General features: G+C 42.0%; 1 protein-coding gene across 4 annotated transcripts in view; it reads right to left on the reverse strand.

Annotated features, from left to right (window-relative positions):
• TBL1X (transducin beta like 1 X-linked) overlaps positions 1-15,834 on the reverse strand; it is a 203,448-nt gene that overhangs the window by 28,659 nt on the left and 158,955 nt on the right. For all 4 annotated transcript variants that reach the window (XM_054828345.1, XM_054828370.1, XM_054828352.1 and 1 more), the window contains 3 exons: positions 13,433-13,578; positions 10,443-10,692; positions 2,602-2,734 (listed from right to left, as the gene is read on the reverse strand). In XM_054828345.1, the coding sequence (XP_054684320.1) occupies positions 2,602-2,734; positions 10,443-10,692; positions 13,433-13,578 (529 nt within the window). The remainder of the gene's footprint in view (positions 1-2,601; positions 2,735-10,442; positions 10,693-13,432; positions 13,579-15,834) is intronic.

Here is a 15,834-nt window from a genome sequence, read left to right on the forward strand (position 1 = left end):
CCTACGCACACTAGGGCTGTGAACCACGGATCCTAGGGAAGCAGTACAGTACGGCAAAAGCACCGGCAGAGAGGTGAGTCTGATACCAGGAAGCAGTTACCAATGCCAAAGCCAACAGATGAGGTCTGAGCACCTGTACTTCGGAGTCTTAACTCCCTGTGTAATGGGTTGAGAGATGTAGGTTATCTGCAGAGGGACAGAGCACTTGAGTAGATGCCTAATTTCAGCTGTGCAGATATTCTCCAGAATAAAGCAGCATGTTCATTTCATCTCAGGCGCCACCAGGTGTCCCTAAAGAATAATTCTGTATGGTATCCTTCTCCCCACCGATTTTCCTTCAGATAATAATGTGGGTGTGCTAACTGATCGCCTGCAGACTGTTCTCCATATAATTCAAATAAATCCCATAATGGGTAAGTTTACTTGTATTAAAAAGTATATTGTTTAGGATGACAGGGCTAAAAGAGATCTATTGTATCAACAAATACAGTCCCTTCATTTGAATGATCCTAAATAGGCGAGCTATTGGTCTCAAGACAGCCCATGAAATTCTAATTAATTTTGTCCCCACTAAGGGAAAGCTATTCCAGATTTTATGAAATCTTCTCTAGATTTTCATCTTTAATAAGAAACAACCGTGAAAATAATTTAATGGGGTTAACTAAATTCTTCTTAGTTTTTGAGGCTTTCTTCACTATTAGGCCATGATTTAACATCTATGGGTAGTCAGGCATACACTGAGAAGTTAGAGGAGTAGTAAAGAAGCATGTTCATCCAAGATCATTTGATGCTGATTTACAAATCATTATGTAGGCAGGAACATTCCTGTAAATCACAGATTCTTTGCCTTCCCTTGATTCATTTATTTTTCCTTGAAAACATCCTCTCAGATTTGGGCCGGGATGATTAAGGAATATCATATGCTACAGTTCTTCCACATTTGTCAATCCTAATTTTTTTTTTTATTTATACATTAAATAGATCTCATTTTATGGCTCACTCAATTGTATGCTGGGAAGAGAGCAATGTGAAGAGGGCAATCTGTGTGAAATAACTGTTTTATACTTGCCTATTGTAACTGGAGACTGACCTTAATGATCAGGACTTCCCTTCTTAATAATAATCATTTGCTAGGGATAAGTAATACTGCCAAGCAATATTGCCTGAGACCCTAGAAAACTGAGTGGTTAGAGGCATACGGTTAGCAGAAGATACAGCAAATGCATGGCGCAGGAGCGTGGCTGCTATTACTGCTCGTCTGTATCATGGCATCACCCAGGGACTCTATCGCACACCAGAAGACGCACTGAGCCTATGCAAAAAAAAGAGCTGAAACCCAAAGTTTTTCATCCAAACACCCTACGTACAGTTTTTGCAAATTCTACTGCTATATCTATTTAAAATTAATAAATGAAGATACCTAGTGCTACAGATGCTAAAAGTACTATCAGGCCTGGACATCCCAGAAATTAAGCATATTCAGGAAGATTATATTTTTGAAAAATCCAGTTTGTTATCTGAAATTCTTCTTTGGAAAGTTCTGTCTTCACTCTCTTAGAGATCTGGTGCTGTTTATCCAACCTGGTATTTAGTTTTCCTATTTATTCTTTCTCACTTGCACTCTAATTCCTTATCTTCATGTATTAAGTCAACGAAGACAAGAAGATTATTCTGATGATCTTGCAAAAAGTTGGAAATAAAATAAGAACTCTCCTCTTCCTTCTAAGAAATGTCTTCTGATACTGCTAAGCAACTTACAGTGATGAAGACCCATGTATTTCCTCTAACTTGGATCAGCTTTCCTCCACGTTCCCAGCTAGCCTTCTTGAATTTAGCCTTTGTTTTAAGGTTTAACTTTATGCATGAACAAACACAGATTCCAACAGTGCCTGTATATAGCCCTCGGGGTATATTTACGATAGCATTTTTATTTGGATCAGAAGTGCTTTTTGTAAGTCAGTCTCATGATTGTCCCACTTATCACGCTTTGGTTGTCACTGCTGAGCAGTCCTGGAGAACACAAACTAGGTTCTTTTTCAATGACAATAAACCAAAGCACACCCTCATGATCAGCTCATCATACAAAACGAGGTCCAGCCCGAAGCGCTCCTCCGACACAAACAGTAGTGACATAAGGTCCTCACACAACAGTTTTGCTTTACAGATCTATTCCTGTTTGTGCTGCACTATGCCAATGTGGACATAGCCAAAGAGAACTCCGTTTTAGAGTCTCCATACTTCACAGCAAAACTTGGACGCCAAAAACTTTCTGAGACTCCAATGTGAACCATTAACTAAGCAGGAGTAGATTACATGAACCTCAAATACTCTGAGAATTATCCACAGTTATTTTAAAACCCTTTTAAAAATGTATGTGTATTCAGGGCCATATGCTGCACATCTTAAATGTGCAAATGCTTCATATTCTGCATCACCTTATAATTACTTAAGCCCTACATAGGTACAGGACTGCTGAAAAATACAGTTGCAGGCTGAAAAAACAGTGAAGCGAATGCTCATTCATCTCTAGTAGACACTCGGAAGTTCTTGCATCTCTAAATATACTCTAATTGCAGCAGCTGGTTTCAGTCATGGTCTTACCCAGATGCTAGCAGGTCACTGACAGGGTTCCAGGCACAGATGAACACCTCTGATTCATGGCCCCGAAGGACTGTTGCTTTGTTAGGAGGAATTTCAACATCCCCATCAATTTCCATTGGCTTTGAATGATTATCTGTAAGGAGATATATCAGAATAAGTAGTTTGCAAGATGTTGTTAGGTCTGCTTTAAAAACAAGCTGGCTACCCATAGCCTAAAACTTACAGCAACGTATGCACTATAAATAAAATTCTGTGTTATGTCACTGACCATATATTACCCTTTTTTCTTCTCTATGATGATTCAAATGTATAGTATTTCCGCAAAATGTAGAGCTTTCAAAAATATTTCATATAAATGCACATACCTTTTCTTCAAAAAATAGTTAGCATTTATGTCAGTATAGTTTTTTTTGAAGCTAGCTTCATTAAAAATGACTTACAGATTTATTAAAATAGTGGATTGCCACATTTGAGAAAAGGTTTATGCTTTATGTAAAGTACAGCACATACATTTTCTTACACAGTGTCCTGTAAGTAATATGTGTGCTACTCACAGATGAAGAATATACTGAATAAGGGCCTCATTCCCTGAGCACAGCAGGGAAACGGTGAGTGATCACCTTCTCAAGGATATCGTAACATATGCAAAGGTACCAACTCAGGCATAGATACACTTAGCCTGCATGCTGTAATTCTGGGGTTCTTTAGACTGCAGTCTAAGTAACTTTGTTTTTATAAAGCACTTTTATTTCCTGAAGGGGAAAAAACGTGAATTTAAAATTATTGATTTCTGTTAGTGGCAGCAATTCATTCCACTCTGCATGACGAACAATGTTTTCACTCCAGATTTTCCTTGCTTCAGTATAAATCTTCCTCATTCAGCTCAAACCACACTTCCTGGCAGCAACACGAAAGGTTATTATCCTCTGCGAACAAGACACCAAGCAAGGACAGGTAACAGACTGAAAGAGCAGACAGCAGGTACCGCACGCAGAAGCATGGCCCATTCCGCAGAAGGCACATCCAAGAGTCGATAGCTGGCAGGCTGGGGGAAAGGCAGCCTCCTGTTAGCTCATCAACGCCTTGGCCAGCTGATCTGCTCTGATTGATCAAAATCCAAGTTCTCGTTCTGGGTTAAGTCTTTTAGTTAGTCATTCTTTAATCACATATGGAGATCCATAGGTTTGCAAGTGGAATAATTATGCTCCTTTATTGCCACATGTTTATGGCATTTAAAATCAGCCATCTGTCCCGATACTCAAGCTCTGCGGAGCTATCGCCCATCAACTGGCAAAGCAGACTGTGACGTTGCACAACTGCCATCGGGAGGAAGATCTCTGGATTGCTACCCTTACCCAGGCTTTCAAATACCCTGTTTTGCTCTAATCTATGCTGAGTCACGCAAGTAGCGCTTCTCATTGCGTATTTGCTTAGGTACACTATTGACTATGTCTGTGCTCTATCTACACCAGAGATGAATTGTAATTCACATGTAATTCAATGAGTTGCACAGCACTGAGCATCAACATTAGAAAACAACTAACAGTAGTTTCACAGCTCCCATTTCTAATTCAAAATACCTATATTTTTAACTATTACCTATTCACTTGTTGCACAAAACTAAATATATTACAAATGCCTATATGTAACATCTACGCCTATGCTGAGTCCCTACATTAAGCATTGTCCTTGATAACTCCCTATGTATGCAAGTACTAAAATTAACACTGTCCAGATATACTAGTATTCGAGATTTAGCCTGCCACTAGCAGCTGGGAACTTTGATATGATATTCTCAGAAATCAGGGCAATGAAGAGCAAAGCACTGTTAAAACCCACCAGAAAATATGAGTCTGGAACTCACAATCCTCTATTTCTCAGCACAGCACAGTCACCAGGTTTAAAGCATATTTTCATCAGAAAAACAGCAGCATGATAATGGCTATGCATTCATCTGTGTCCTGTTCACAGTGTGAGTTGGAAGCTGGGGGTAAATCAAGAAGTAAGATCTTTCAAGTGTTTTAATTTTAAAAATTTAAATGAGATGCTACTCTTACCACATACCATCCTACTGTTACCTGCCTGGCTCTAAAGGCAAAGCTGCTTTTCGCTCTCGACTAAAACCAAGTGACATTGGAAGCAGCGTTACTCCCAGGTCCCAGAGTCATGACGTGCTATCAGAGCAAGGCCACCTGATACTAAGAAGTATTTTTCGTTTGTATATGGCCAGATGGAGGAATCCAGATACACACTTTGAATGTTATTAACTGCTGTAAAAAACCCCACAAATAGTCATGCTGTGAAAAAGACACCTTGATCGGCTGATACCTGAATTAGTACCTGCAAGACTGACTGGCCTCTGGGAGCAATGAAATACCTGCAGGATTATTTTCTGTTGTCTTCCAGTAATGATTTTGACACTACAGCTTTGATGGTTCAGAAGAAAAGGGAGGGAAAGATGAGAAGTCTTTCAGAAATCATTTGCAAATGTTCATGTTATATGCGTTTTCTTCCTGTTTTCATCAGTAATTTGGAACATTCATATTTAGAGTGTTACTGCTAAGCACAAAAATTCAAATGCCCCACTGAACAAACAGGACGGTTCATGCTTCTGCGATACTGCTTCAGGCTCTTCTCAGATTCAGATGGACACTAGCAATATAAAATGGATACGATTATGGTAACAACAAAAAACTGCAGAAACCCCTGAGCACCAGACAGCTCCCTCGTAAGAGTGCTGAGTTCATGACACAGCGTGAGCTCTTGTGAGCCCTGGTCTCATCCAAAAATTTGGCTTTCCTATGGATGCAGCTACAGTGTGTACACGGGGAATGAGGGCAGTTCTACCAAGTGCAACAGATCCTCGTAGGTCAAAAACTTGTTTGCAGGTCACGTAGTGGAGGATTCTGCTCAAATGTTAAAACAAAACCATTTTCTAAAGGCCAGCAGATCTTTGGTGAAGTCTACGCTATATTCTTCTAATTATTAAATATTTAAAAAATATCTATTAAAAATCCAAAATAAGTGGAAATTAAAAGTCCTATTCCCCCAAACTATTATGATTAAGTTTCTTAAGAAAATATAATTCTAACATACCAGTGAGTAATATTGACTCTCTATTTCCTCCAAATTAAAAAAAAAAAGATATATTTTTAAAATCTTACCAGTGCTTATCCTGCCTTTTCTCAGGAAATGTGTTTTTTTACTTAAATCTTTGACAGGCCTTTCACTGAAGTTGTTCTTTACAGCTGTAGTTATAATAAATGAACTGGGCTCAGCCTTTTTTCCAGAGCTTTATTTTTCTTAAACACAAGCCAATCCTTGCAAATATAATAAAACAAATGACACTAAAAATATTTGAGTTGGAAAACAATCCAAAGTTTGGCTCCGTTTCGACATGCCAATTTTTATTTTTTTTACTAATTTTTAAAGTGACTCAAAGCTGAAAACATTACTCAGGAAGGAGCAATAGAAGGCAGCAATTTTGTTTATTTTTTATTTGAATCTACCCTCAAACTGTTGTCATTGTTATATTTTTTCTGCCTGTCCCTTTCTTAAATCAAATCACCCTATCATATTATATTAATTATAAAATATAAAAAAAATATATCATATTATATGAAATATATTAACCCTCTTTTGGAAGACTTATAGTGTCACGGAGAACTCCGTGTCAGAATAAATGCAAACTCAGTAACTTCCCAAAGACATCTCTTTCCCCCGCTCCCCCCATCCCACCTTTTTACGACAGGTTGATATATGGGTGACTTCCAGGTTATGACTAAGGACTAGCAGACTAATCAAAACTGTCCCTATATACGCCAGTTTTATGGAGGCCAACAACAGTGAAAACGAAGGTTTGGGAAGTTTCTCACACCTTTTGTACCAGTGGGCTTTTCTACCCAGTAGGTCTCCCAGCTTTCACCTCACCCATCTTACGTCCTATCCTAAACTTTTGTCCAATCCTACCCTAGACCTTTTGTCCTCAACTAAGCTCTTGCCAGATCTCTCATCTTAGTCTATCCTGGGCTAACCAGGCTCTCTAAACACAGTGATAAGGGAAAAGGTGAGGCTGGATATACAGTCTGCCCTGCATAAACAATGAAAAGGAAGGGTATGACCCTTTTGTTATTTCATTAACGTCACTATGTTTTTCTAACTTTACCACGAGAGAGGGAAATACAATTGCAAGAGTGTTAAGTGGACCTATGCAGTAAACTGCCAGCTAGATCTGTTAGTCTTTATTTCTAGCAGTTTCTGATAATTACTGCGGCAGATCTCTTGGAGTTTATTTAAGCAGGTCTGTTCAAGGGTGAAAATGCCAGATTTGCAGTTCTGTGTGCCTCTCCCATGTATAATCCTCATCTGCAGCTGTGCTACACCACCTTGCTGATACCCTCCAAATGCCTCAGACAGAAAGGTTCTAGTCCTCCCAAGGCGAGCGAGTCATATAGATCAGACAGTTGGCTGTCCCTGGATTTCTCAGCAGCTTCTCTCCAAAGCTTCTTGCTCCTTAAATTGCAGACCTCACCTCTTCACTCAGGATGATCACCTGGCACAGCCAATGACACATGCCAGCTAGCCAGCTGCTCCTCAGGGACTCCTGGATTGAGAGCAGCCCTGAGGAGAAGGACTTGGGGGTGCTGGTGGACGAGGAGCTCAACATGAGCCGGCAATGTGCACCTGCAGCCCCAAAAACCAACCATATCCTGGGCTGCACCAAAAGAGGTGTGACCAGCAGGTCGAGGGAGGTGATCCTGCCCCTCTGCTCTGCTCCTGTGAGACCCCACCCAGACTCCCTTCCAACCCAATCCATTCTATGATTTTATGATTTTCTGTCTTCCCATTGCCCAGTTAACTTGTTTGCCTGGTAGGCTGCTTAGCCACAGTAATGCTTTGAAATTTGCGGTCTGGTAGAGCATCTCATTGGTTGACGTGTATCCTACCTCTGTGAAATTTTACTGGACAACACAGTCTCATGTTGTTGCATCCTGCTCCAGATGGAGCTACTGGATGATGTTCAGTCATACAGGACTTCTCCTCCTCAACACTCCAAGAAAGGTCTCCCAACTGTTCATGAAAATCCTTCTGTGTTGGGTTTGCGTGGCAAGGTTTTGGTAGCGGGGGGGCTACAGGGGTGGCTTCTGTGAGAAGCTGCTAGAAGCTTCCCCTGTGTCTGACAGAGCCAATGCCAGCCGGCTCTAAGATGGGCCTGCCGCTGGCCAAGGCCAAGCCAATCAGCGCCTCTGTGATAACATATTTAAGAAGGGAAAAAAAACAAGCTAGAGAGAGCTTTTGCAGCCGGAGAGAGGAGTGAGATGTAAGAAACTCTGCAGACACCCAGGTCAGTGCAGAAGGAGGGGCAGGAGGTGCTCCAGGCGCCGGAGCAGAGATCCCCCTGCAGCCTGTGGTGAAGGCCATGGTGAAGCAGGCTGTCCTCCTGCAGCCCATGGAGGAAGGGTGAGGGGGTGTAGAGATTCCACCTGCAGCCCGTGGAGGACCCCACGCCGGAGCAGGTGGAGGCACCTGAAGGAGGCTGTGGCCCGTGGGAAGCCCACGCTGGAGCAAGTTCCTGGCCGGACCGGTGGACCCGTGAAGAGGGGAGCCCACGCCAGGGCAGGTTTGCTGGCAGGACTTGTGACCTCGTGGGGGACCCACGCTGGAGCAGTTTGCTCCTGAAGGTCTGCACCCCGTGAGAGGGACTCCATGCTGGAGCAGGGGAACGATGAGAGGAGTCCTCCCCCTGAGGAGGAAGAAGCGGCAGAAACACCGTGTGATGAACTGACCGTAACCCCCATTCCCCGTCCCCCTGTGCTGCTGAGGGGGAGGAGGTTGAAGCCGGGAGTGAAGTTGAGCCCGGGAAGATGGGAGGGGTGGGGGGAGGTGTTTTAAGAGTTGATTTTATTTTCTCATTCCTCTACTCTGTTTTGCCTAGTAATAAATTAGATGAATTCCCTCTCTAAGTTCGGTCTGTTTTGCTCGTGACAACAATTAGTGAGTGATCTCTCCCTGTCCTTATCTCGACTCACAAGCGTTTCGTTATGCCTTTTCTCCCCTGTCTAGTGAATGAGGGGAGTGAGAGAGCGGCTCTGGTGGGCACCTGGCCTTCAGCCAGGGTCAACCCACCACACCTTCCTACTGAATATCACTGTGTGAATTATTATTTTTTAATAATAAAATGGCAGATCTGAGAGATCGAAGCTTAGAGTGTGGTCGTACATCTGAACTGATCTGCAAGGCTCTCCTTTTAGCATGTGTGTTTCTTCAGATCAGAAGGAAGTAAGTCTGAGCAGTTCTGTTTTAGTGATGAGCTGATAATCAGTTTTCTACCTTCAGAATTTACTTTTTTTTGGTCCTGGGACAGGAAGACATTCCCCCCAGATTTTCACAAACTAACTGAAGGAAAGTGTCAACAAACAAAATGTCAGCGTTTGACACATTTCAAAGTGCTTTCTTTTCTGTTTGCACCATTTCACATAGGAAGTAAGTTCGATTTCAAAAGAAAGGGTCAGTTGGAAGTAAAACATAAGCATTCCATAAAAACAGATTAATATTTTCAATTTTTTCAGAACTTTTAAAAAATTGCTTTCTCAAAAGAAAAATATAATTTACGTCATTGCAGTTTTATTGGGGGAAACTATCCCATCTAACTGGAGAAAAACCTGGTTTGAAAGCATTTTTCTCACTGACCCACAGAGGAATCTATTCAGATCAAAGAGAAGATGGAAACTGATAAAGGTATCGACAGTGCTGAACAAATAAAATCTGTTATATGACTACAGTCCTGACCTGTTACTTGTCTAAGCCAAAGAGCTGTTGGGGCTTCCTACAAAACTTGCCATGCATGTTCCTCTGGAATTTCCTTGGAAGACAATCAGGCATTAAGGTCTCATTTCAGAAGTTAGCCAGTGTCCTAATATGGTTTGCACAGAGAAACCAGAACCATTAATCATATCTGCCTCACAATGTTAGCACAGCCATCAAGATGTAGTTACACAAGCAGGTATGTCCACTCCTTGTTTTGCATGTCTGACTTTAGATGTCTAAGATATAAGCTCAGTCTCCCTTTGTCACCAATAAACAAAGGTGAATTCAGAACTCTTGAGAACTAAGTGTTCCCAGAGACCGAGGAAGTCTCAGGAAGGTAGAACCTTCACTTAGGTAGCTGCAGTTGACTGTATGACTAAGCATGTGCTATTAAATAAAAAAGTGAGGAACTCTTCCCTCTGTGACTTCCAAGACAGGTTGGCTGCATCCAAGCTGTCTGCTGGGAATGGTCCTTGGCACATGCGACCCTCTATCCTGCGCTTGGCCATGCTGTTCAAGAATGGATAGCTGGTATAGGCCGAACTGTGCCAAGGACCGTGCCAAGGCTATGGATGATCACAGGATAGTTAGTGCTCAAGGCTATGGTCTGGTCATGCTGCTTTTACACAGATATGGCTTGTAGGTCCCAGCCTCTCCACCCATCTCCCTCCTAGCCTGGCCAAAATGATTGACTGATCTATCAAATATTTAAAAGCACCTATCAAGCTGGTAATATTAGTACAGTCTGGCTAGCCAGCTTCAAGGAGACAGCATACAACTCCACTTTATGATACTGGCCTCAATTTGCAATTCTGGAGATATGTGAAGTTTTTGGATTCTGAGAGGACACCAGTAAAACACAGCACTGTGACGTGAAACGTGATTTTTACTCAGCAGCCTTTCTAGAAATACCCTGTCCTCCTGAAATGATTCCCCCAAGTTCTACCATCATGCAGACACGAACTAAATACAAGAATATTACTGAAACTCATCTTCTACCCCAGCAGTGGAAGCAGCTGCATGGGTTGGCTTACTTATTGCATGTGCCCCATTCTCCTCTCCATTCACAGTGGCTTCTCCGTTCTTTGGTGTGTTCTGCTGCGAAACAGCAGTCGTCGTTGCTCCCGCTGTTGCTGCCGTTGCTGCCGCTGCTGCTGCCGCACTGGCTTGTTGCTGAGCTAGTTTCTCTCTGAATGCTTGCTGCCGGGTCTGTACAACATCAGGCATCACCGCGTCTATCAGAGACAGTGACTCTATTGGCCTGCCGTCAAATACTGTACCATCCTGCGGGGAAAATGAGCAGAAGTGAAACTGCAAGTTTAGGATCTTCACCACTGGTGATCTTTGAGGTCGGCAAAGAGGTAATGATATAAAGAAACAAAACTGGGTTGTGTGAAGAAACTGCACTTTGACTTAACCAACAGTGACACATTACCACGGACCATCTCTCAGAGTCGTGATGGTGGTACTTGTGTTCCACTTAGAAATCTGTTTGGTGAATAAGTCATTTATTGGAATTTTGTAGAAAAGTCAGGTGTATAAACTCTTTACAGATGCAAAAAAATTATGTCGTGGGAAGAAAAGTCTGACTGATGAGAGAAAATTTCTCTTTGTTTAGTATTTTGAAAAAAAGTCATGGCTAAAGCGATGATAAAGGCAAATGGACTTTGGTTGAATTGTTTGTCTTCCTGTACTTGCAGGGGCATAGGAATGCAAGCAGCTGATGAGTAATGAACCTCAGCCAAAAGAAGATGTATGCAAAAATTCTTACACTGCATTCATCAGCCCAGCACCACCAGTTGTAGCTGATTGTACAGGACTGCTTTTTGATTATTTTTCCTTTTTTTTTTCTGCTAGTTTTATTCATAATAGTTATAGCTTTCATTTTGATTTCTGTAAATTAGGCTTCAGGTTTAACGACCAATTGAGTTAACCTTTAAGAGCTGTTTTTTAAGACTTAATACAGACTCAGGTCAACAACTGCTGTATCTACTTAGCTTTGCTTCACTTTCACTTTCCTATTATCTTAAATATAGGAAAAAGATTTTAGTAGTCTCCATAAAGTGCCATTTTACTGATCTTCTGCACACTTCCCTCAATTCTTTGAAATAATCAAGACCCAGCAGTGAAAGATTTGTGTTTGAGGAATAACAGGTAAGATTCGGATATGGATAGATGAAGCAGCTGGTAAACAATATAATTTTTAATAGATAACAATAACTAATAAAGAAAAATATAGCAGTTTGGCTGACTAGTACGCTTCTGTTGGACTGGTCACCCCTTACAATTACAAAATTAAGATAATACATATTTGTTTCTTCATGGGGAAGAAAAAGGAGAGGAAAGAATCACTGGAAAAGAAAAAGACAAGCTCTCTTTCTCCTCAACATTTTTTATGTAAATGTCTCTACCAACATTTATTTGAATCCTGGCTCAAGTCCTTGCTACACAATGAAAAAAATGTTTGCCAATGGATTTTGGCATCTTACATTTTTAACTTTAAAACTGCTTACTGGACTATTTCCATGACTGCCCTTTCACAGATCACAAACAATACTTTCATTTTATACACATTAGTTTACAGACTCACCGATCACTCACTGCTCTTAAGTAATACGCACACACAGAGAAGTGTACATTATTGGCATTCAGATGTCAGAAAGAATAGCCTTTGCTTTGCCGTAATGTACTTATGAGCACATATTTGAACAGAATCAAACCTGGATGACAGCAGCATAAATCTTAATGGTGACCACACGCATATTTTTACATTATTCTCTCAGCTGAGGCCAATTGTGAAGCTGGATGCACAGGAACAGACCCCTACAGCTGTCATACGACCTGGACTGATAGGTGCTGTTCATGGCTGAAAGTTTCTAACTGTGTAGCTCCAATTTCAGGCACAGGGCAAAATGTTAAGTAGCAGCGAACTGGGACAGATTCCTAACGCTGGTTTGTTATTACAACTGCATCAAAGTGCAGCTTGGCATGAATGTCAAATGTCATTGCCCCAATTAAAAAATAACACGGACGCAACTCTTAAACACCGTATTGAGTCATGAAAAGAAAACCACACAGAATGTTAGCGATAAAAACAAATGAGTTTCCAAACTGCACATTGCAAACAACACAACCTTTTCTCTATTTTATATTCCTTTGTTCTCACCCATGCTGTTCACATGCTACATTCAGCTACAGAGGAAAAAGCAATAGCTTTTTATGTATTAATATTTATTACAGATCTCTGACAATTATGAATGTCTATGGTAAATATTTTGTAATGTGGCACTTGCTTATCTGCCATACTTCACTCCCTCTTGAAGCATCATGCCTTTAAGGTTGGCAGGGCAAAAACGCTGGCTTTTCCCACATCCCCTCTTTGTTTCCCCTGGCAGCTCAAGGAGAACAGAGACACTTTGTGGCTGCTCACACAGTCCCCACAGACAACCAGTTCCCTGGCCAGGGTTAGAATTTACACACGACCGTTTCGCCACGTTCATGAGAGGATGATGCCTGGTCTTAGACACTCTGAGCCAAAGTCACTGAAATCTGCGAGAAACTCTCCAGCGACCTCCGTGGGTTTTTGATCAGGCTTCTCACGGCTTGCAAGCAGTGCTGCCTGCTAGCAGGTGTCAGGGAGTGAAGGTTTAACCTACACTGCAGGCTTTTCATGCCAAATTCTGCTGTAACCTTGAAAAGGCAAGACTGTAAACACAGACACATTTTCTTCTTTGCTGCAAGAATCTGTGCATCCTGGACTTGTTGACTGGGGTAGCAGAAACAGCACAAAATCCATTTAAGTAGTGCAAATGCAGCCTAATGCCAGAGCTAAAATTTGAACTCCGTATCTACCTCAGAGCTTTTCAGCTCTCTGCTGGGAGTGGGGCAAAGTCCAAGGAATGCAACGAAACCAGATTGACAGAAACAGCGGAGCAGTGGCTTGCATCTCTGGGCTGTTGGGATGCGTGGCTTCACAAGCCCCAGTGTGCTGGCTGGGGGTGCCGGGGGTGTCGGGGGTACTTACTTCGTTGATGCTGATCTCAGCCTCCACATACTGGAGCCCCTTCTGGAGGATGGAGATGAGTGCGGCAGGTGGCACTAGTGTTCCGTTGATGTTGGACTGGCTGATGTGGCTCTCGATACCGAAGGTGAAGGCCGAGTGGGAGAAACCTGAGAGCAGGAAAAGGAAGCCATGACATGAAATCTAAATGCATCAGCCAGATACACCTTCACTTCACGGTCTAAAAATAATTCTGCTCCGAGATCTGAGAGACGTTGCAGCGTAAGCAGAAGGACGCGGGCTGGCTGCACGGAGCCCGGGAGGTTAACCAGAGCCATCCTGACCACCCTGCAACCGCCACCGCCCATCCCCCTTCACTGCACGTATAGGGGAAGCCGTATAGAAATGGAAATGCACACAGAGAAAAATAACCAGAGCACTGCACTAACTGAAAAGAAAAAACACAAAAAATTAGGAATCACCACAAAGGCAAGTCCAGCTAAAAAAAGTGCCTTGAATCTTTATTTCCCTTGCTGCATTTTAGTGTGAGTGTTTTCTGAAGATAAAGACTTAAATCCCTATCAGTGCGTAAGTTGTATAAAATCAAGCCATAGATTCAGCTGACACAAGGGAGCCATTCCCTGATACCAGGGAGGAAGATTTCAAATCCTCTGCTCATTTATTGTCGAGTACAATATGACGTGCAGAGCATTGCCATTAAACCGGGAAACAACTGAAAGGCTGCTCCTGTAAACCTATTTTCTGAAAGTGAACAGTAATAGCAAAAGTAATTAATTGGGATCTGCCAAACAGCAGACAACAAACCAGTGCGGCGGCCTGTCCTTTAACCAGAAGTCTTTCTCTTACTTGTTTCATTTTTGTCATTGTCCTAGAAATAAGGGGTAATGAAGGTGAAGGCACTGAAGATTAAAAAAATTTGCTGGACACATTTTAAAGAGCAAGCTGTGCCTTAAACGCTGGCTGAAGCTGCTGAAAACTGTTGCTGGGTATGAAGGCGAGCGCTGCAGAGCGACTGTATGTAGGGGCAGATGCGGGAGGGGGATGGGGAAACAGGATGTAGATATAACTGTAGGAACCCATTTATCACCACACTGTCTCCAGAGCATTAATCTAACATTAAAAGCCTTGGGGAAACCACCCATGCACTGTCTCAGACAGGAAGAGCCTTTGCAGTCTCCACCGACTAGACAAGAAAGAAAAAAAAAAAAAGAAAAAAAAAGAAAAAGAAAAAGAAAGCAGCGCTCAAATGAAAATACTTCCGTTAAATATAGCTGTGCCTCTTCCCCTTGTCAACAGTAGCTTCATTTATAGTTTTGACCGTTAAGGGATTTCCCCCATATCACTGCAATGTCCGATTGTGTGTGGGCTGGAGGACGGGATTTTGGGCTCGCTCCACAGTAATGCTTTCTCTCTCTCTCACTCAAATTGTTTTCAAGATCCTTTTTGCAGCTAGCTCAATTATGATTGTAGATAGATAGCAAAAACAAGCTGAGAAATAGAATGCCTCCCACATTTGAAGCCGAGGTATGTATTTCTCTGTGATTCTCTCCCCCTACACACTGCATTTTGCTACTGTTTTTCTCCTCTTCCTGGTAACTGCCTCTTATCCTCTCCTTTCCTGACCCTACCTTCCCTTCATGGCACTCCCCCAGTTTTATGGGATGCTTGGGATGCTTTGCATACTTTTCAGCAAGTGGCAGGTCCACCTATGAGCAGAATTACGCAGGATTACAAAGCATAAAAATAAAGCACAGTAAAAACCACCTGAAAACTGCAGTATGATTTATCTAATCCCTGGTCCAATTCTTATCCTGTATTGCTCTTTATGTCCTGGTCTAGTTTATGAGCTGCTGGACCTCCTGCTGCATCCAAAATAGATTGTAAGATCTGCAGAGCAGTGTTCTTCCCTTGTTATTAGTTTTGTAGGACACCGAAGCGTATTACTGGGCACCACAATGAGGAAGAAATCAAGCACTGAGCATACACAGCCTGCGTCTGAGAGAGCTAGGGCTTGATCACCAAACACTGAAATGTCTATGCATATATAAATAGATGTCATGCAACTAACTGGAATTCGAGAATCAGATCCCATGTAATTTATATTTACGTGTATTTAAATTAATCAACAACAGTAACAGCATTTTCTTGAAAAGGAATGGACTTTAAAATGCATGATGGATAAATCAGCAAATCTACTTAGGAATGGAGAGGAATGAGGTAATTAACCTGTTGTCCAGAAGCATGGAAGTTGACTGCTAAAAAAGCCAGCAGCTAGTTTGTGAGTCGGCAGCTCAGAAATTTGCAACATGGTCTCTGATTCAATCAAAAGGTGGATGGCATAAAAATGGCAACCAACAAACATCAATGGAAAATGTAAAAAAGTGGAAAATCAGTACTGTAGATCT

This window comes from Grus americana, chromosome 1 (genome assembly GCF_028858705.1).
Source record: "Grus americana isolate bGruAme1 chromosome 1, bGruAme1.mat, whole genome shotgun sequence".
Taxonomy (NCBI): Eukaryota; Metazoa; Chordata; class Aves; order Gruiformes; family Gruidae; genus Grus; species Grus americana.